This window comes from Pelodiscus sinensis, chromosome 5 (assembly GCF_049634645.1).
Source record: "Pelodiscus sinensis isolate JC-2024 chromosome 5, ASM4963464v1, whole genome shotgun sequence".
Lineage (NCBI taxonomy): Eukaryota > Metazoa > Chordata > Testudines > Trionychidae > Pelodiscus > Pelodiscus sinensis.
The window spans coordinates 42,616,029-42,634,235 of NC_134715.1; the positions used below are offsets into that span (position 1 = coordinate 42,616,029).

Here is an 18,207-nt window from a genome sequence, read left to right on the forward strand (position 1 = left end):
TTAACAACCCTAGTTTGGAGCTGTGCTGAAGAGAGGGAGATGCGAAGACCTTACACCACTGCTATTCTTGTCACGGCTTGTCCCAGCATCTTGAGTTATGACTGCATAAGACAGCACAAGCTAGGGTGGAATCTGGCTCGCACTCTCAAACACAGCAAAGCCCCTCAAGGTTTGTGTTCCCGTCAATACAATGCCACCTGCTGGCCTGTGGCAGCTGGCTGGGATCTTTGGGCTATAAAATTGAAGTGTAGATGCTCAGGCGAGTTGGGAGGTTCCCAGAGCCTCGGTTCCAGACATCTACCCTGTAACTTTATTACCTCCTCCCCCAGTGTGAGCCCTGTGAGACAAAGTCAGTTGACACAGGCCAAGGACAGGTATTTTATTGTAATATAGTCAGGTATGAAATAGTTATATTCTTGCCAAGTCTGCTGAAATCAATAATAAATTCCAAAGTAGAGTATTTTTCACATAAATCATAGACCATGGTTCCCCCAAAAACCCTTATTGTAGTGAAGGGCTCATAGTGCAAAAGCAAAAATATCCACAAATAAATTTATGAAAATAATGTTTGTGTTCAGTGATGTCAGGTTTTAAAATTCCGTTGTTTTTTTTTCCTCAACCTCGTCAGGCTGCTAAACATATAGCCAACCAAAATAACACATTTTGAATAGTGTAAAAAGTATGAAGTGAAAACAGAATGAAGGGCAAGAGTACTGACTGGAAATGCAATAACCAGATGTTCCTGAGTGAATGGGCTAATGTGTCATTTGGAACTAAAAAGCTTAGTTCTCCTTTCACTTTTACCCTGTGGCTGTGTCTAGACTAGCCAGTTTTTCCGGAAAATCAGCCGCTTTTCCAGAAAAACTTGCCAGCTGTCTAACACTGGCTGCTTGAATTTCTGCAAAAGCACTGACTTCCTACTGTAAGAAATCAGTGCTTCTTGCGGAAATACTATTCTGCTCCCGTTCAGGCAAAAGTCCCTTTTGCGCAAAGCGGCCAGTGTAGACAGCTCAGATTTGTTTTCTGCAAAAAAGCCCCGATGGCGAGCATGGCCATCAGGGCTTTTTTGCGGAAAAGCGTGTCTAGATTGGCACGGACGCTTTTCCGCAAAAAGTGCTTTTGTGGAAAAGCGTCCGTGCCAATCTAGACGCTCTGTTCCGAAAATGCTTTTAATGGAAAACGTTTCCGTTAAAAGCATTTCCGGAAAATCATGCCAATCTAGACGCAGCCTGTGTGTGTGTGTGTGTGTGTGTGTGTGTGTGTGTTTGGGACGGGAACTGAGTATAAATGAGATAATACATCTTGTTGTGGTGTACAGTTTATACTCAGAGTTGTGAGTGCACATGCATAACTTGATCCACATGTGCAGCTTTGGCTAAAATTAATGTGAGCTGTGTACGCATGGTTGTGTGGGATGGGAAGGCTCTTGAGACTGGTAATAGGATACAAAGTTGTTCATGTCTTCATTCAAATCAGGCCCAGTGCGGTATCTACCAATATTGTTTCTGATGGCTGTTAAGAGATCTGTGTGGAATGAACTAGTGATCTTAATTCAGTTCCTAGTGGACAGGTGTCTGAACCTGCAATCCACCATCACAACTCATAACCTTGTTGGTGTGTTTAAGAGCCACTGAGGATTCAGTTATCATCAAGGCATATTGACAGGGCATAGAAGGGATGCTTGTACTGCTGTTGCCCATGGTGTACCAACTCAGTGGCTAGACAGAAGTACTCTGGCTCCAGGCCTGGCAGTCTGATACATGTTCAAGAACTAATATTTGTTTTTAAAAAAACCCTAAAAATAAATGAGACTACAGGGTGTCCCCACTATGCCGCCCCGGTATACATCTGTTCCACACTAAAGTCGTTGACATCTGTAGGAACTGATGCATTGTAAGTCCTCCCATTCCCCACTATAAGTTTTGCGAAACACTCCCCCCAATTTGCTTAAATGGAAGTCGGCCACTGGAAGAAAATTCCCCGCTTGAAGTTGTTTAGCTATAAGTCCAAGTTTTTTGGAATGTATCTTGGACTTATAGGCCGTCCTCACTATATAGCCTTCAATAGGTAAATTCTCTAGGTTCTATATATGAAGGTCTATTCTAGTTTTAAAGAGAGGAAAGATAAATGATGATACAATCCTATTTGAGATTTATTTCCTAGCTCCACCTACTGGAGATTAAACATATTCAGTGTTAAGTGAATGAACAAAAGTTCAGTGTAAACAATCAATCAGGTGATGATGAGTACAAGTAATTTGGTTCAGTTTGAATAATTTTGTCTTATACCCGGCAGGGAAAAAAATCTGTTTATTTTAGAATAGCACTCTAGTATTGTCCAAAATTGAATGTGTTCTTCCTCCTAGATAATCGATCTCAATGTAGTGAGGCTAGAATTTTTAGGAAACTGCTTTTTGAAACATAATAGGATATTTATTGTAAGTAGTATAGCTATTTTGATGCGTCATTTTGCTGGAATTACATAGTATTTGTGGAATGTCTCACTTCACCATGAATTGAGACATTTTTTGATATTCAGTGTAAATGTTATTTTAAAAAATAAGAAAATTATTTAATATACACTGTTAACTCTCAAAGGTCAAGTTATCTAACCAGGCATGCTCTATTTTCATTACTTTGTGGGTGGTGACACTACAAACACAGTTGCTGGCAGATGTCCAGAGACTGTTTATGTACTTTCTGCATAAAGTGTTTTTGGTACAATATTAGATCATTGAAAGAGTTTTCAGTGATTATCATGACATTGAGTATAGTGCTAGTGGTGGTGTCACTTTTTGTATGAGCTATAAAACCAATGTTTTAAATATTTCTAATAACTAAGGAGAAAAATATTTATTACATCCATGCTTTTAGATCTAAAGAGCACTTAAGCATAGTGATGCAAATATCAATGTAAGGGTATGTCTACACTGCCACCCTAGTTCAAACTAGGGTGGCTAATGCAGTCATTCAAACTTGCAAATGAAGCCCGGGATTTAAATATCCCGGGCTTTATTTGCATGTTCCAGGGCACCGCCATTTTTAAATACCCCGTAGTTCGAACTCCCTGCCCGCGGCTACACGCGGCACGGGCTAGGTAGTTCGAATTAATGCTCCTAATTCGAACGACTGTTACTCCTCCTGCAATGAGTCTGTACCCTGAGAAGTCAGCAGTGGACAAAACCTGATACTATGGAAGTAGAACTAATGCACTGAAGCATTAGTGGAATACTTTGGGAAAGAGAGGAAAGAAATTTCAGATTGTAAGTTTTTCAGGGGAGAAACTTTCTACTACTCTATAAATAGCACAATAAGGACCCATTCTTGGTTCGTCATTAGGCATGATTAATATTAGGGATGTTAAATATCGAGTAATTGACTAATCAAATAGTCTATGCATTTTGCATCGACTATTCAATTAGTCAATAAGGCGCCTCCAATAGCCCTAGGGCTGTTGCTACACTTCAAAGGCGAAAGCGCCGCGTGGAGCCCAGGTTCAGCAGGGGACTCCCCCACTAACCCTGGGCTCCGTGTGGCACTGCTGCTTTAAAACTTGTCAAAGAAAACAATGGCTAGGTTCAAGACACGCTAGCTCTCCCCGGGTAGTTTCAATCTAATGAATTTGTTTGTAGAAACAAGATCAGAAAATAAGATACGTTTTAGACTATGCATGCATGCACACACTCTGCACGCTCTGTCTCTGTCTCTGTCTCTGACTGCCAGTCTTTTTGCCTGACCCTCAGCACTGAAGTACCTTAAGGTATGTCCCTGCTGCCCCTGAAAATGTGTCGCTCAGCTGAGCGCACTAAAAATAGCAACCTTCAGGCCTGCTCCCCACCCTTCAAAGTTTCAGAGCCTGAGCTCTAGCCCGTGCTCGAATGCCAACACTGCTATTTTTAGTGCACTAGCTCAAGCCCTGTTAATGCAAGTTTGTCTGCCCAGTCTGGCAGGCTCACTCCCAGCTTCAGTGTAGATATTAACAGTCTTCTACTTCTTGACATTGAATGGGTGTCTATTATATTTTAAAGGATTTTTTTAATGTGGGTAGGTATGACCTTGCTGCTTATCATACCAATCCTTAAAGCATTCTTCATATTAATATTGTGACACTAAATTCTGCTCTTGTCACATACAAAATGATTTCTCAGGCCTCAGTTTGTTGTATGTTCCAGTCTCACTTGTTATTCTATTTGCTTTCCTAGGCAAACCATTTTATTTCATAGAGTTTAAGGTCAGAAGGCACCAAATGATCTAGTTGTACGACTTCATGTGACTTTCCATTTCTCTGTTACCCCAGTTGACCAAACAAGCTATTGGATTAATCATATCTTCCTAGATCAGTGTTTCCCAATTGGTGCTCTGGGGAACCCTGGGGTTCCGTGAAGCAAAACTAGGGGTTCCGCGAGGAGCCAGCACTCCCCCTCCCCTCTGAAAGAGAGAGAGAGAGAGCCAGCTAGCCAGCAGAGGCATGGGCAGCGAGTTGTATGGGCTCGTGGTACCCATGCTCCACCAATATTTGGAGCTGGAGTGGGCCCCGGCCCCCCAGTGCGTCCTCCCACCCCGGCCCCAGAGCATCTCCCCCAGCCCTGTCCCTGGCCCGTCCCTGCAGTGCGCAACCTTCACTGAGCTCCCCGTTGCTGGCTGCTGCTGCCCTGCGTGGTGTGCTCCAACCGGTGGGCGGGGAGACACCTGGGTGTGATGTAATGTCACGGCCCAGGATTTTAAAACTGCTGGGCGCTGTGTTGCACTGTGCGGCTGAGTTGCGGGTTCAGAGTCCGGGGACAGAGCGCAGACTTCAGCCTTGCAAAGTGAAAGGTAGAAGGAAGAGGAAGGGGCTTGTGCGGAGGGAGGGGGAAGAGAGAGGAAGGCACCAAAGGGACAGGGTGGAGGAGAGACTCTACCAGGGGGCCAAGTGCAGACAACGAGGAAAAAGGCAAGAGGGGAGGTATCAGTGGGAGCAGGACAGGGTGATGCTGGGAGGGGAGAGGGTAAGGACATTGTGGACAAGAGGGGGAGGGGAAAGGTGCTAGGAGAAAGCTTGAAAGAAGAGGTGGGCATGAGGAAGGCTGGGATGGAGCAAGGCTTGTGTGAGGGCACAGAGGGGCATGAGAGGAATGGGGGCAGAGGATGGTGAGGGGGTGGGCACCAGGGAAAAAGAGGGCAAAGGACGTAGGGGCAGTGAGGGAAGGGGGAGGCACCAGGAGGGTGCAGGGGTAAGGGAAGGTGCAGGTGCCAGAGGATTCTGGGGTGAAGCAGAAGGGCAGACACCTTCAGGGGAGGGACCAGCACCAGAGGAGAGACGCAGGACAGGTTTGTACAGGGAGGTGTTAGAAGAGGGGATGAGGAGGGGTAGCTCACAATCCGAGTGGGGCTACTGGAGGAGTGGGCACAAAGAGGAGAGAAGGGCTGGTGGAGGGGGGCAGGTAGCAGAAGGGCTGAGGGCAGTGAGAAGGGCAGGAGTCAGGACAGCAGAGGAGGGTGAGGAGTTGGGGGGCAGCAGGCACCAAGGAAGCTGATGGAACAAGGGGAGGAGACATGGCAGCAGAGAGAAAAGGTAAAGGTTTAAAAATATGTATTAATAACTTGGGTGCCGCAGTGGCACATCCAAACAAGCCACATGAACTCAGTACTTGTGAGCTGTGCTTTTACACAAGAGCATCTATGGCAGTGTGGCTGCTCTCTTGCCCAAGAAAGCGTCGATGGCCATTTTAACCATTGGGCTTTCTTGCGCAAGAAATTCATGTTGCCTGTTGACACTGGCCTCTTGCGCAAGAACAGTTGCGCAAAAGAGCTTATTCCTAAGCCGGAGCATCATAGTTCTTGCGCAAGAATCCCTGATTTCATACATGAAAACGTCAGTGTACTTGCACAAGAACACGCGGCCAGTGTAGACAGGAAGCAGGTTTTTGCGCAAGAGCAGCCAGTGTAGACACAGCCAACGGGACGGCAGGAGGGAGGCAGGGGCAGGGAATCAGCGCTTTCTCAGCATGTCTGCATGGTTTGGGGGAAGGTGCAGGGAAATTGAGCTCAGCTGGGTTGCAGAGTGGGGAGGTCCGGGGGGCTGGGCTGGGCTGTGGGGTGGGCTGGGGGTGGGTGTGTGTGGAGCTCAGAACTCAGTTTGGGTGCAGGAGGAGGAACCGGGGCTAGATTCAAGGGGGGAGCGAGGGGCAGGGAAATGGTGCTTGGCTCAGCAGTTTTGCGGGGCTTGGGAGAGGTGCAGGGAAACGGGGCTCAGCTGTGCTATGGAGGAGGCATGCAGGGAACCAGTGCAGGGCTCAGCTGGGCTGAGGTGGATGGGGGAGGGCATACGGAATAGATGGGCAGCTCAGCTGGGCTATGAGGGGCTGCAAGAAACTGGTGCTGCACTCTCTTGGATTGTGGAGGATGGTTTTGGGGGAGGTGCAGGGAACCAGCAGGGGTGGGCAGCTCAGTTGGGTTGCAGGGGATAGAGGTGCAAAGAAGCCTAGTGGGGGGGGGGGGGAACCAGGAGCCCTGAAATGACCTCCCCTGGTCCAAAAATCCCTCATCTGGGATGAGGGCAGGTCCAGAGGGTGCCAGATCAGGGAGGTCCAACTCCTACCCAAGTCCCCTCCCTGGCCCTGGCCCCAGGACCCTGCCAGGCATCCTAGTGCCCAGCAGGACCATGTCCTTGACCCCAGCACCCTGCCCCAGCACCCTGCCACCTGAGCCAGCATCCTCCCACCCAGTAGCACCCTCTTCCCAGCCCCAGAACCCACTTTCATTCTGTCCCCTGCCCCCACCAGCACATTTGGGACCACATTAGTGAGGCTTGGGGATTTTTGGAGGGCTGTTGGATTTTTTTGCATCTCACTTGTGTGGCCCCAACTGACTTTTCTGTGGGTCAGTGACCCTTGACTCAAAACTGGTTCCTCACCCCTCTCATAAATAAAGACAATGCTAAAACCTTCTGAGTGTGACATAATATTTTATTTAAAAATGAAGCCAGGCCAACAAGCCCCCAATTGAGTCCAAACCCCCATCTCACTGCAGTATCATAACACTCCTGCACCACCTGATCCCAAATCTGAGCCTATCATACACTGTAACCCCCATCCTGAGCCTCTTACATCCCCACACTCCTGCATCCCCACATCCTCAGTCTTCTGCCACAACATTCCTCCACCATCCACACATCACAAATCTGTGTCCTGAGCCCATCATACTCACAACCTTCTTGCCCTGAGTCCCTCACATATCCAGCCCAAACTCCTGCACCCTCACATCCACAAGCCCATGGCTTGCTCAGCACCCCAACCTTCCACCTGAGCCCCCTCCCCAAGCCAACATCCCCTTCTCCTGCATCCAAATTCCCTCCCAGAGCTTGTAGTGCTCATCCCTTCCCACACCCATATCCCGCATTCCCACCCCACACCTCCTGTCTCAACCTAGTGAGAGTGTATAAGGGCTGGGGATAGCAAGTGATGGAGAGGAGGGGAATAGAGCTAATGAGGCCTCAAGGAAGGAAGGGGAAGTGGGGGGGTCTTGGGGAAGGAATGTGATTTTTCATGCATTGGTGGGGATCCCCCCCCCTTTTTTTTTGCTTGACAAACCTAGGGGTTCCTTGAAATTCTGAAAAGCTGAAAAGGGTTCCTCAGCCAAATAAAATTGGGAAACACTGTCCTAGAGTATAGATTGTAAGGCCAGAAGGGACAACTGAGACCATTTAGTCTGACCTCCTTCAGAACATGAGCCATAGATCTTCTCCCAAGTAATTCCTGTTTGAGCTAGGCAGGCACTCAGGTGCAATTTGAAGACTTCTGGAGATGGAGAATACACCACTACTTCCCTAACTAGTTTGTCCCAATGGTTAATTGCCGTCGCAGATTAAATCTGCATTTATTTCCTAATCTGAAGGGGTCTAGCTTCACCTTCTAATCGATTTTTTTTTTTTATTTTTTTTTTTTAAACCTTCTCCACTGGATTGTTGAGTTTGTTGGCACTTCGTATTTTTTCCCTGTCCAAGGTACTTATACACTGCAATCAAGTCACCTTTCAATCTTTTTAATGAATTAAACAGATTGCGCGCTTTAAGTCTTCCACTGTAAAGCATTTTCTCTAGACCTTCAGTCATTTTTGTGAGTCTTCTCTGCACCTTCTCCAATTTCTCAACAGCCTTGTAAAAAAGTAAGTATCAGAACTGTACACAGCATGTCAGTCTCCAGTTCACCAATGTCCTATACAGAGGCATAATCACCTCCATACTCCGACAAATAATTCCCTTGTTTGTATGTCCAAGAATCACACTGGACTTTTTGCCACAAAACTGCACTGGGAGCTGATATTGAGTTCCTACTCCACTGTGACCTGTAAATCCTTTTCAGAGTAACTTCCTTCCAACATTCAGTAGATAGGATCTACATTCCTTTTCCTCATGTATAACTTCTCATCAGGCTTTATTAAAACACATTTTGTTTGAATGGGCCTTGTTTATCAAGAAATCCAGGTCACTGAATGACTTCCCTGGCCGCCTCATTATTTTCTTTCTCCTGCAACTTAACATTTCAAATGCTTCTTATATCCTTCACAGTTCCCTATTCAGAACATACATCTTGGTCAGATTTTCTGTGTATATCTCTAAACTAACTTCCCCATAGGGGGCGAGGAGTCCTGTGGCACCTTATAGACTAACTGAAGTGTTGGAGCATAAGCTTTCGTGGGCAAAGACCCACTTCGTCAGATGCATGTAGTGGAAATTTCCAGAGGCAGGAATAAATATGCAGGCCAGAATCAGGCTGGAGATGAGGAGGTGGATCCAATCAAGGAGGATGAGGCCCACTTCTAGTAGCTGATCTGGAGGTGTGAATTCCAAGAGAGGAGAAGCTGCTTTTGTAGTTAGCAAGCCATTCACAGTCTTTGTTTAATCCAGAGTTGATTGTGTCAAACGTGAAGATGAACTGTAGCTCAGCAGTTTCTCTTTGAAGTCTGGTCCTGAAGTTTTTTTGCTGCAGGATGGCTACCTTTAGATCTGCAATTGTGTGTTCAGGAAGATTGAAGTGTTCCCCTACAGGTTTTTGTATGTTGCCATTCCTAATATCTGATTTGTGTCTATTGATTCTTTTACGTAGGGAATGTCCAGTTTGGCCGATGTATATAGCAGTGGGGCATTGTTGGCATATGATGGCATATATGACATTAGTAGATGTGCAGGAGAATGAACCAGTGACAGTATGGCTGATCTGGTTATGTCCTGTGATGGTGTTGCTGATTCTGGCCTGCATATTTATACCTGCCTCTGGAAATTTCCACTACATCCATCTGACGAAGTGGGTCTTTGCCCACGAAAGCTTATGCTCCAACACTTCAGTTAGTCTATAAGGTTCCACTGGACTCCTCGCCGCTTTTGCAGATTCAGACTAACACGGCTACCCCTCTGATACTTTTCCCCATAGGACAACTCTATCTTCTCTTGCCTGAAGAACTTTTCCATTGTTAATTAGTCCTTCACTGACCTGACTTGGAATGTTACTTGATACAGTTTATTATCTCCAAATTAATGTATGTATTTAAATGAAACATATTTTCATTAAGTCTGTGATCCTTAATAACCCCAGTCCATAGCAAATATGGTGACTTGCTATAGGTTAGCCTGTCACATGCTGTATATCTAATCTTGGTGTTTTCTACATATTTGGATTAATTTTTAAGATAATGAAAACTGGGCAGATTCCTGGAGAGGGTGATTCTTGGTGTGATGTATTAGATATACAGTATTAGGCATCCCTGTCTTATTTGAAGGCTGATCCAGTTTTATTAAAAGCTGCAAAGTCCAAATATTGGAGTAGTGATAGAGCCAATCTGAATAAATGATTCAAGTTTTCATCCATCACTACATACATTTGTTATATTCCTCTACAATTCACTCAAGCAGTCTGTTTTTAAAGGATTCCATTATTTGGAAATCCTTTTATTTTTAATATGCAGTTGAATAACACATCAAAATAGATTTCAGATATTGTGATACATAGCCATTTTCTTATGGACACCAACATCTATCCTTCATATAATTCCAGAAGTTATTTTATTATCATTAAATATCCAAAAGAAAGAAATAGAAGTTCAAAATAATAAAGAATTACTAATGCCCAGACTATACATTACTTTGTCAGTATTGCATGAAGCTGCTGCTTTTCCTTGCTTTCCAAGGATGATCTTCTGTCAGCTGTGGGGTGCACCCACTCTTACAACTAAATTGTATATTTTCAAGTCTTTATCATTTAGAATAGATTATAAAGTCTTCAGTGCAGAAATGAGGAGAAAATTTTTAGCGTGTGTAAATTGCCATTGAATGATTGAAGCAAAGGACTTGCAGAAACCTCCAGAGATCATCTAGTCCAGTCCCCTTTGCTCATGGAAGGACAAAGTATTTTCTAAATCATCCCTGACAGGTGTTTGTCTAACATGCTTTTGAAAATCTCCAATAATGGAGATTCCACAACCACCGTAGGCAATGTATTTCAGTGTTTACTCACCTTGCTAGTAAAGAATTTTCCCTGATGTCCAACCTAAACTTCCCTTGCTGCAATGTAAGCCCATTATTTCTGAGGATAGGAAAAGAATCAGAGACAACAATTTTTCTCCTTATTTGTAACAACTTTTTATGTACTTTTAAAAATGGTATCATGTCTTCTCTTTTTTTCCAGATTAAACAAACCCAGCTTTTTCTATTTTCCCTCTTGGTTCATGTTTTTTAGACATTTAATTGCATTTGTTGCTTCTCTCTGGACTTTTTCCAATTTGTCCACCCACGTGTTTCCCAAAATTGGATTCAATACCCCAGTTGAGACTTAACCAGCATGGAGTACAGCAGAATGACTTTTGTCTTTTCTTGTACCATTCCTGCTAATACATGTCAGAATGAAGCTTGCTGGTTTTTTTTTTCCCAATGGACTTGCATTGTTGATATAGCATATGATCCACTGTGATCCACAGATCCCTTCCTAGACAGTCATTTCCTGTATTATATGTGTGCCCCTGATTGTTCCTTCCTAAGTGGAATACAGTACTTTGCATTTGTCCTTGAATTTATCCAGTTTTCTTCAGATCATTTCTCCAATTTGTCCAAATGATTTTGATTTTTAATCCTATCCTCCAAAGCACTTGCAAATCCTCCCAGCTTGGTATCATCCTTAAGCTTTTGTAAGTATACTCTCTGTCATTAGCCAATTCATTGATGAGATATTGAACAGACCCAGAACTTATTGCTGCAGGACCCCTATGATCTTCCAGTTTGACTGTGAATCACTGATAATTACTCTCTGGTAATGATTCTCCAACCAATTGTGCATCCACCTTATGCAGCAGTTCCATCTCCATTTCATTTCCCATTGTTTATGAGAAGGTCATGCAAGGTAGTATCAAAAGCTTTTTTAAAGTCAAGATATACAATATCTGGCACTTTCCTTCTACCCATAATGTTTACCACCTCATCAAAGAAAGCTATTGGGTTGGTTTGATAGGTTACATTCATCAAGAATTTGTTAAGAACAAATCCTCTCAGCTTATTATCTTCTAGACATTTGCAGACTGATTGCTTACTTATTTGTTCCATTATCTTTTCAGGTATTAAAGTTATGCAAAATTGTCTGTAATTCACCAGATTATCCTTATTTCCCTTTTGATAGCTTGACACTGTATTTTCCCTTGACCAGTCATAGTTCCATGAACTTCATGTATGCTGTAACAATTTACACATCAGGCACCATCCCATGCCTTCCTGTTTGTTTTGTACAGAGCTATGAATGACTATAGTGCTATGGAAATAACAACATAAGTAAATATGGCAGTTGGACTCAAATACCACTGTATAAGTCTAATCTAGTTCCTGAGTGTGTAGGTTAGACACTAGGGAGATATACAAAGGGAAGGAAGAGAGACGAATCTTTTCCCCAGTCTAACCATTTCATAGGGCCTGCTCTAGTATAATGGCTAGACTGGGCAGGGAAGGACTGGATGATCTACATAGCCACTACCAATTTCTTTGTCCCCTGAGAAGAAGCTTTGAACTGCAGGTTTTTCCACAGTATAACCAGTACTCATGTTCTATATTGTTCCAGGTGACTGGTATGAGCAGCTTTATCCCCTCATAATTACACTCAAGGACTGCATGGGAGAGGTGGTGACAAGGGCAAAGCAATCAATGACATTTGTTCTACTTCAAGAACTTGCGTGTGGATTGCCACAGTGTTTGATGCTGACTCTCAGAAGAGATATTGTCTTTAGTCAAGCAGTAGGTGCTTCTTGAGTCACTGTTTTTCTGTGTATTTACATTATTGTAATTAATCCTGGCATCCATGCAGGTATTCATCATTTCTTTTAATGCAACACAACTTCTTAATTTGTTTTAATTCATTCACTTCAATTTTCTTTGCTATGTTGAAAAATTAAATGATTTAGGTTGGGATTGAATCTTAGGCTGGGTTTTCAAAGAGCCTAATGGATTTAAATGAACAAATGTTACTTAATTTAAATCGGAGTTGGGTGCTTAATTACCATAGGTTCCTTTGAAAACCCCAACCTTAAATGTTAACAGACTTAAGGGTATCTTTCTGATCTCAGTTACAGCAGTGTAAATCAGAAGTAACCCACCTAAGTCAATGAAGTTTCATGGGGGTAAAACTAGTTTAAGGTCACAGTGAGATCCATATATTTTCTGTGTCTGTTACGCTACAGAATCCATAATATAGAATTTATATCAAATATTTTCACCAAACAATTTCTATCTTGTTCCTCAAACTCCAAAGTATAACTTGTATCCTAAAAAAAAAAGGTGGAAAACTGTTAGATTACACTTATTAATCTGTTTTTCACACAAACTTTTTCATCTTTTTTTTTTTTTTTTAGCTTGCTGGATTGGTTTGTGGTTTTATAATCAAATTGCACATAAGTATACATGATCAAGGCTTCCTACAACAGCTTCATTCTGTTGGGTTAATTGTTCAATATGAAGGACTTCTCAGCACATATAGTAAGTATTCCCTTGGGATAACATTGCTTAATGGGTTTTTTTTTTTTTTAACAAATCAAGAAATTCACCCAGAAGTTTATTTTAATTCAAATTCATTGACTTATTGAATCAACAAATATAATCCTAATAAGAGACATCAGACTTCCATACACTAGCACCATTAAAACCATTGATAAAATCCTATATTGTCAGATAAGCATAATAAATTATAGTAATCTGTTTTTAATTTCTTTTGAAAACATACATTTTGTTTCCACAATACAGTTATTGTGACTTTTGTATTCTAAAAATACACTAAACTATAGTACATATGTTTAGCCTGACCCAAATAATTGGTTTATACGACTAAGGATGTTAGAGTGTAAACTAACTGTTTAACCAATAGGTGGATGCTTATCAGTTAACATTCTCAGTTACACTCAGCTTTATACTGCAGAGCCCAGAGCATGTGTAACTGCTGAGATTTCCAGCAGTTACGTGGTTACCCTATTACATGGTTTTTAACATCCCTATATACAACTAAACTATATACCCATTTATCTTAGCTATTAAATCTACAGTGTGCAGCCAGACCGTATTTCTGGAAATTACATGGTGGTCTTGAGGAAGACAATGCTAAACTATTTTAATTCCCTACTGCTTCATAGATGCTGAGACACAGTACGCTCCAGCTTGCTAGTTCACTTTAGAACACAGTTTTGCTTAACACACAGCATTTAGATTTTTCATAGGGAAAGTAAGTACAAGTGTATTTAACAAAGGACAACAGATTCCGGCAATAGCGAACAGAAATATTGGAGGCAAAGGATGACTTGTGAAATAAAATCGTTATGTGCTTAACTAACACATTTTTTTCTCCTGTATAAAGACTGTTTCTCACTAGGTGTTCTTCCCTGTGATTTCAGCCTAACCTGACTGAGAACCTATTTTTATGAAGCAAACCCACCTCCTATCCTCCTCAAATCCTTTCAGGTATAGATACTAGCTACGTAATCACATCTGCATCTGTTAACATTTTTTGTAATTTTTTTCTGTACAGGTGAGGAAATTGGGATGCTAGAAGATATGTCTGTGGGCATTTCAGATTTACAGAAAGTAATGTTTAAAATCACTGAAGCCAAATCTGATGACTACTTGCCTCTAATAACTGGAAGGCGGTAAGTGTTCTCTATTTGCTGAAGCACAAGCCCAGAGGTGTAACTTTTGCTGGTTAAAATCAGGTGGAAACCCAATTAAAGCGTTTCTTTCTGCTGTGTTCCCTAATCTGGGAAAGGCTATAAATGTGACTTATCTGAACTGAGTAGAGGGCCTGTAATAGTAGTAATGTCCTGGGTACCCTGTAAAGGTGCAGTAATGCTTTGGACTTCATGCTGCGTTCATGGAGCACGGGCTGACACGGAGCCCCGGCAGCCCCAAGACAGTGGAGCACCAGTGGCCTGGTGCAATGGAGTCCAAGAGGCACCCCACTCCAGGAGCAGAGATCTGGAGGCCCCTGAAGTGCAGAACCTCAGCAGCCCCGGGGCAGCTGATCCCTGGCAGCCCCAGGACAAGAGGGAAGCCAGTCCAGATAGCAGCAGAGGTGGGTGGGGATTTGGGTCTGCTGATGGATCCCGGAGTTCATTAGCATAGTGGCTGGAGTTGATTTCTGTGGTCTGGAAAGATCTCTCCTTCAGGATAAGGATGTTAAATAACGGTTAATTGACTAGTCTATGGAATTTCCATCAACTAGTCAATAGGCACTTCCACATTCCTCCTCTGAAATGTACAAGAGCCCCTGCTGGGATTGCGGAACTCCGCATGCAGCCCTGGGCCAGCGGGAAGTCCCACTGATTCCAGGCTGCGTGTGGGAGTGCCAGCTTTGAAATGTACAAGAGTCCCCCACTGATCCTGGGCTCCATGCTGCGCTTTCACTTTGAAATGCCACATGGAGCCGGGGTCAGCTGAGGACTCCCCTGCTGATCCCAGGCTGTGCACAGCATTTCAGCAGAACCCAGGATCAGCTGGGGACTCCCTGGGCTCAGTTGTGCAGCGCTGCCCCTTTGAACACCGTTTCCGCATTTCAAAGGGGCAGCACTACACAGCTGAGCCAGGGAACAGCTGTGTGCACTGCCACTTTGAAGTACCTCTCCCCTCCCCCCTCTTCCTTCCCCCCCTGCTTCGCTGCCTCTATCTGATAGAGGCAGCAGGAGGAAGGGAATCGACTAGTCGACTGACTATCTGATAAGCAAATGCTTATTGGATTGTCTACTAGCCCTTAACATCCCTAGTTCAGGACAGGTCAGGTCCCAAAGGTTCTAGATCAGGGAAGTGCAACCTGTATATATTAATTCTCAGTTTCCTTGTGAGTAGTGTACTGGGGTGCTATCCATTTTTCTATACAGGAAAACTGAAGCACAGAGAAATCAGGGCCAAAATTTTCATTAGTGCCTCTAAATGTGGTTGTCTCAAATGCAGGGGCTCAGTTTTGAGACACTGGAGGGCCTTGTCCTCAGAGGTTCTGAACCAGGGGTAGGCAAAAAGGCCTCCACAGGCCAGATCCAGCTCGCCAAGCAGGTGGATCTGGCCCATGGGGGCTCTGCTGCTCTCCCACCCCCAAACCAGTTAGGGTCTAGTTTGATTGGTCTGGGGGTGGGGAAGTGTGAAAAGCCTCTTCTAGGGCATGGGTGCCTAGTTGGAAGGGGGGAAGCAAAGGGGCTCCCCCACCCCCAGACCAATCATGGTCTGGGGGTGGAGTAGCCCCGCCTCTCCTGTTTAGGCCCCACCCTTCTGGGGTGGCCTGGAGCTACTTCAAAAATTTTGGAAGTGGCCTCCAGGCAAAAATTATTTCCCATCCCTGTTTTGAACATTCAATTTCCATTCTTGTCTGTGGAGATGTGGAAATGCATCTCTGAAGACCTGATCTGATGTATCTAACTAGGGAACCCAATATTAAAATAAACCAACATTTAGAAAAAAATTAACCTTGTGATTTGCTTAAGGTCATATAGGATACTTGTGGCAGAGTTGGACATTAAAACAGCTGTTTTAAATCCTTAACTGTGCTTTAAATACTAGTTCACTCTGCTTCTGAAAGAAGCAGTACTAGATTGTAGAACAAATGGAATACTGTAATAGTGTTTGTGACATACAGTGATTGAAAAGTAGTTTGCAATTGATTAACTATTTTTTCTTCTTTATTATTATCCAAATCTAAAGCTTCAAATGTTTTTCATTGCACAGAACTTATTTCCTTAATAGTGCTATAATTCTTAAGATGACAGTAAACTAAATTCAGCTAAGAGCAGCGACTTTTTAGAAAAGATGTAATTCCACTGCAGGGGAAGGAGGCAGTATTCACCACTATTTTTCTTTATTATTTCTGACAGTTCATTCTTATATTTTGAGCATTCTGAGAAGGGACTGAAATAAATAGCCAGGAAGGACAGAGAATGATGGGAAAACATTAGGAATAATTAAGAAAAATTATGGTGTATAGAGTAAACCATGAACCAAGGAAAGACATCCTTTGTAAATCATTCCCATCAAAAGTCTAGAAAAAAATTCAACAATCACTGTTTCTGGCTTGGTGCCATTACTGCAGCTGATTGAACTGTCATTCTAGGAGGTCCAGGTTTTGAAATAGGCTTTAAGATACTTGAGGCATTATTGATTGATAGAACAGACAGTTGTCAGGAAGAAGAGTTACTGCCTATCATTACTATACGGTACTTGCCAATGGGTGAGCCACAGAATGAAATCAGTTGTATCAGTTTATAAAAAGAAGCTTCACCTCTGCTGAGACCCATTTCAGTTAGAGATGTGATGATGCAGCACAAATCAGGGCTATTCAGGTTAAACGTAAAGAGCCAAAGTGCAGTCAAAACCTGAGAATTTTCTGATCACTGTGCAAAAAAACCCACCCTCTTTTCTGACAAGAATGTTGTTGTTTTTTCTTTGGTTAATTTTATATAGTAGATATTTCTAAAATGAAATTTAAAGGGAGACTGTGGAGCTACTAGATGGGAAAATTCATTTATCTCTTTTTGTTATAAAGCTCGCAAAGTGAGAGTATTATCTGAAATTTGCTTTCCAGAGAAATGCTTAGGTACTACCTCTTACGTATGACAATAAGCTAATGCAAACATCACAGCATTACGTTTGCTAAAGACCCAAAACACTTTTTAGTAAGCAATGTTCAGTTTCACAAGTTTAAACAGTTGCTAGTCACAAAAGTAGTTTAAAAAAAAGAGTATTTAAAACATTTATTGGCAATTTTCTATTATATACATGAACTTTAAGGCATAACAGGGTATTTCATTGTAAAAACTTTTGGCTAGTATTTTTTTATCACCACCTGCATGGTTAAGGCAAATGGACAGTCCCAAAATTTAAATAATACCTAAATGTGGTGATGTGATCTGTTATCATTCTCAACCTATTTAGAATTTCTGTTGCAAGAGATACTAATAAATGCTAAAATTTTATAATGATTTTTAGAAACATAGGATTAGAAACAAGCCCCTAAATCATTAAATCCAGTCCTCTGCTATTACAGGCAACCCAGGCACATATCATATTTTTAATCTCTATCTTAAAGCTAGTTAGGAATAAATAGAAAGGGCAAACAAGCTGTGGACGAGAGATCAGAAGCTCATTCCTCTGATGGTTCCTTCTTATCGCAGCTCACTAGCATTTCTTAAAATAATCTGAGGCCGCTTTTGTCATTGTGCAATTCAATGGAAATTGAAAAAGTTCTGCAAGGTGGTCTAGTACCACTGTGGATAGCATACAAAAAACAAACACCACATTTACAATGTTTCCCATTTGTCATATCCAAAAGCGACATCTTATAATTTTCTTTTATAGTCCAAAGATAGTGATTCTTGGATGTGAAATGCAATGATTATGATGGTCTTTTGAGTTTGTTTAGAAGCACTTATTTTTTAAAATTAGACCGAGTCAACATTTCTTTTCACGTGCCATCATACCATAGTAGCAGTACAATAGCATTTTGATTATCAAGATTCAGCAATTAAGAATTCCAGTCCACAGGCTGGGGATGAGTGCCATTATGCAAAGGTCATCTGAAAAGAGTTTTCTGTGCAAGCAGAAGCCTCATCCACTCTGTACTGCTTGAAACTAAGGAATTAAATACAGAAAACATAAATTAGTTTTACCTGGGGCATAGAGCCTTTTTTGCTTTGAGACTTGCACTACTAGCCCACAGCTAATGTTACTGCTAAT

At 42.6% G+C, this 18,207-nt stretch overlaps 1 protein-coding gene across 4 annotated transcripts in view; it reads left to right on the forward strand.

Moving 5' to 3' along the window:
* INPP4B (inositol polyphosphate-4-phosphatase type II B) overlaps window positions 1-18,207 on the forward strand; it is a 478,846-nt gene that overhangs the window by 397,878 nt on the left and 62,761 nt on the right. For all 4 annotated transcript variants that reach the window (XM_075929897.1, XM_075929896.1, XM_075929898.1 and 1 more), the window contains 3 exons: window positions 12,074-12,246; window positions 12,861-12,984; window positions 14,024-14,141. In XM_075929897.1, coding sequence (XP_075786012.1) covers window positions 12,074-12,246; window positions 12,861-12,984; window positions 14,024-14,141 — 415 coding nt within the window. The remainder of the gene's footprint in view (window positions 1-12,073; window positions 12,247-12,860; window positions 12,985-14,023; window positions 14,142-18,207) is intronic.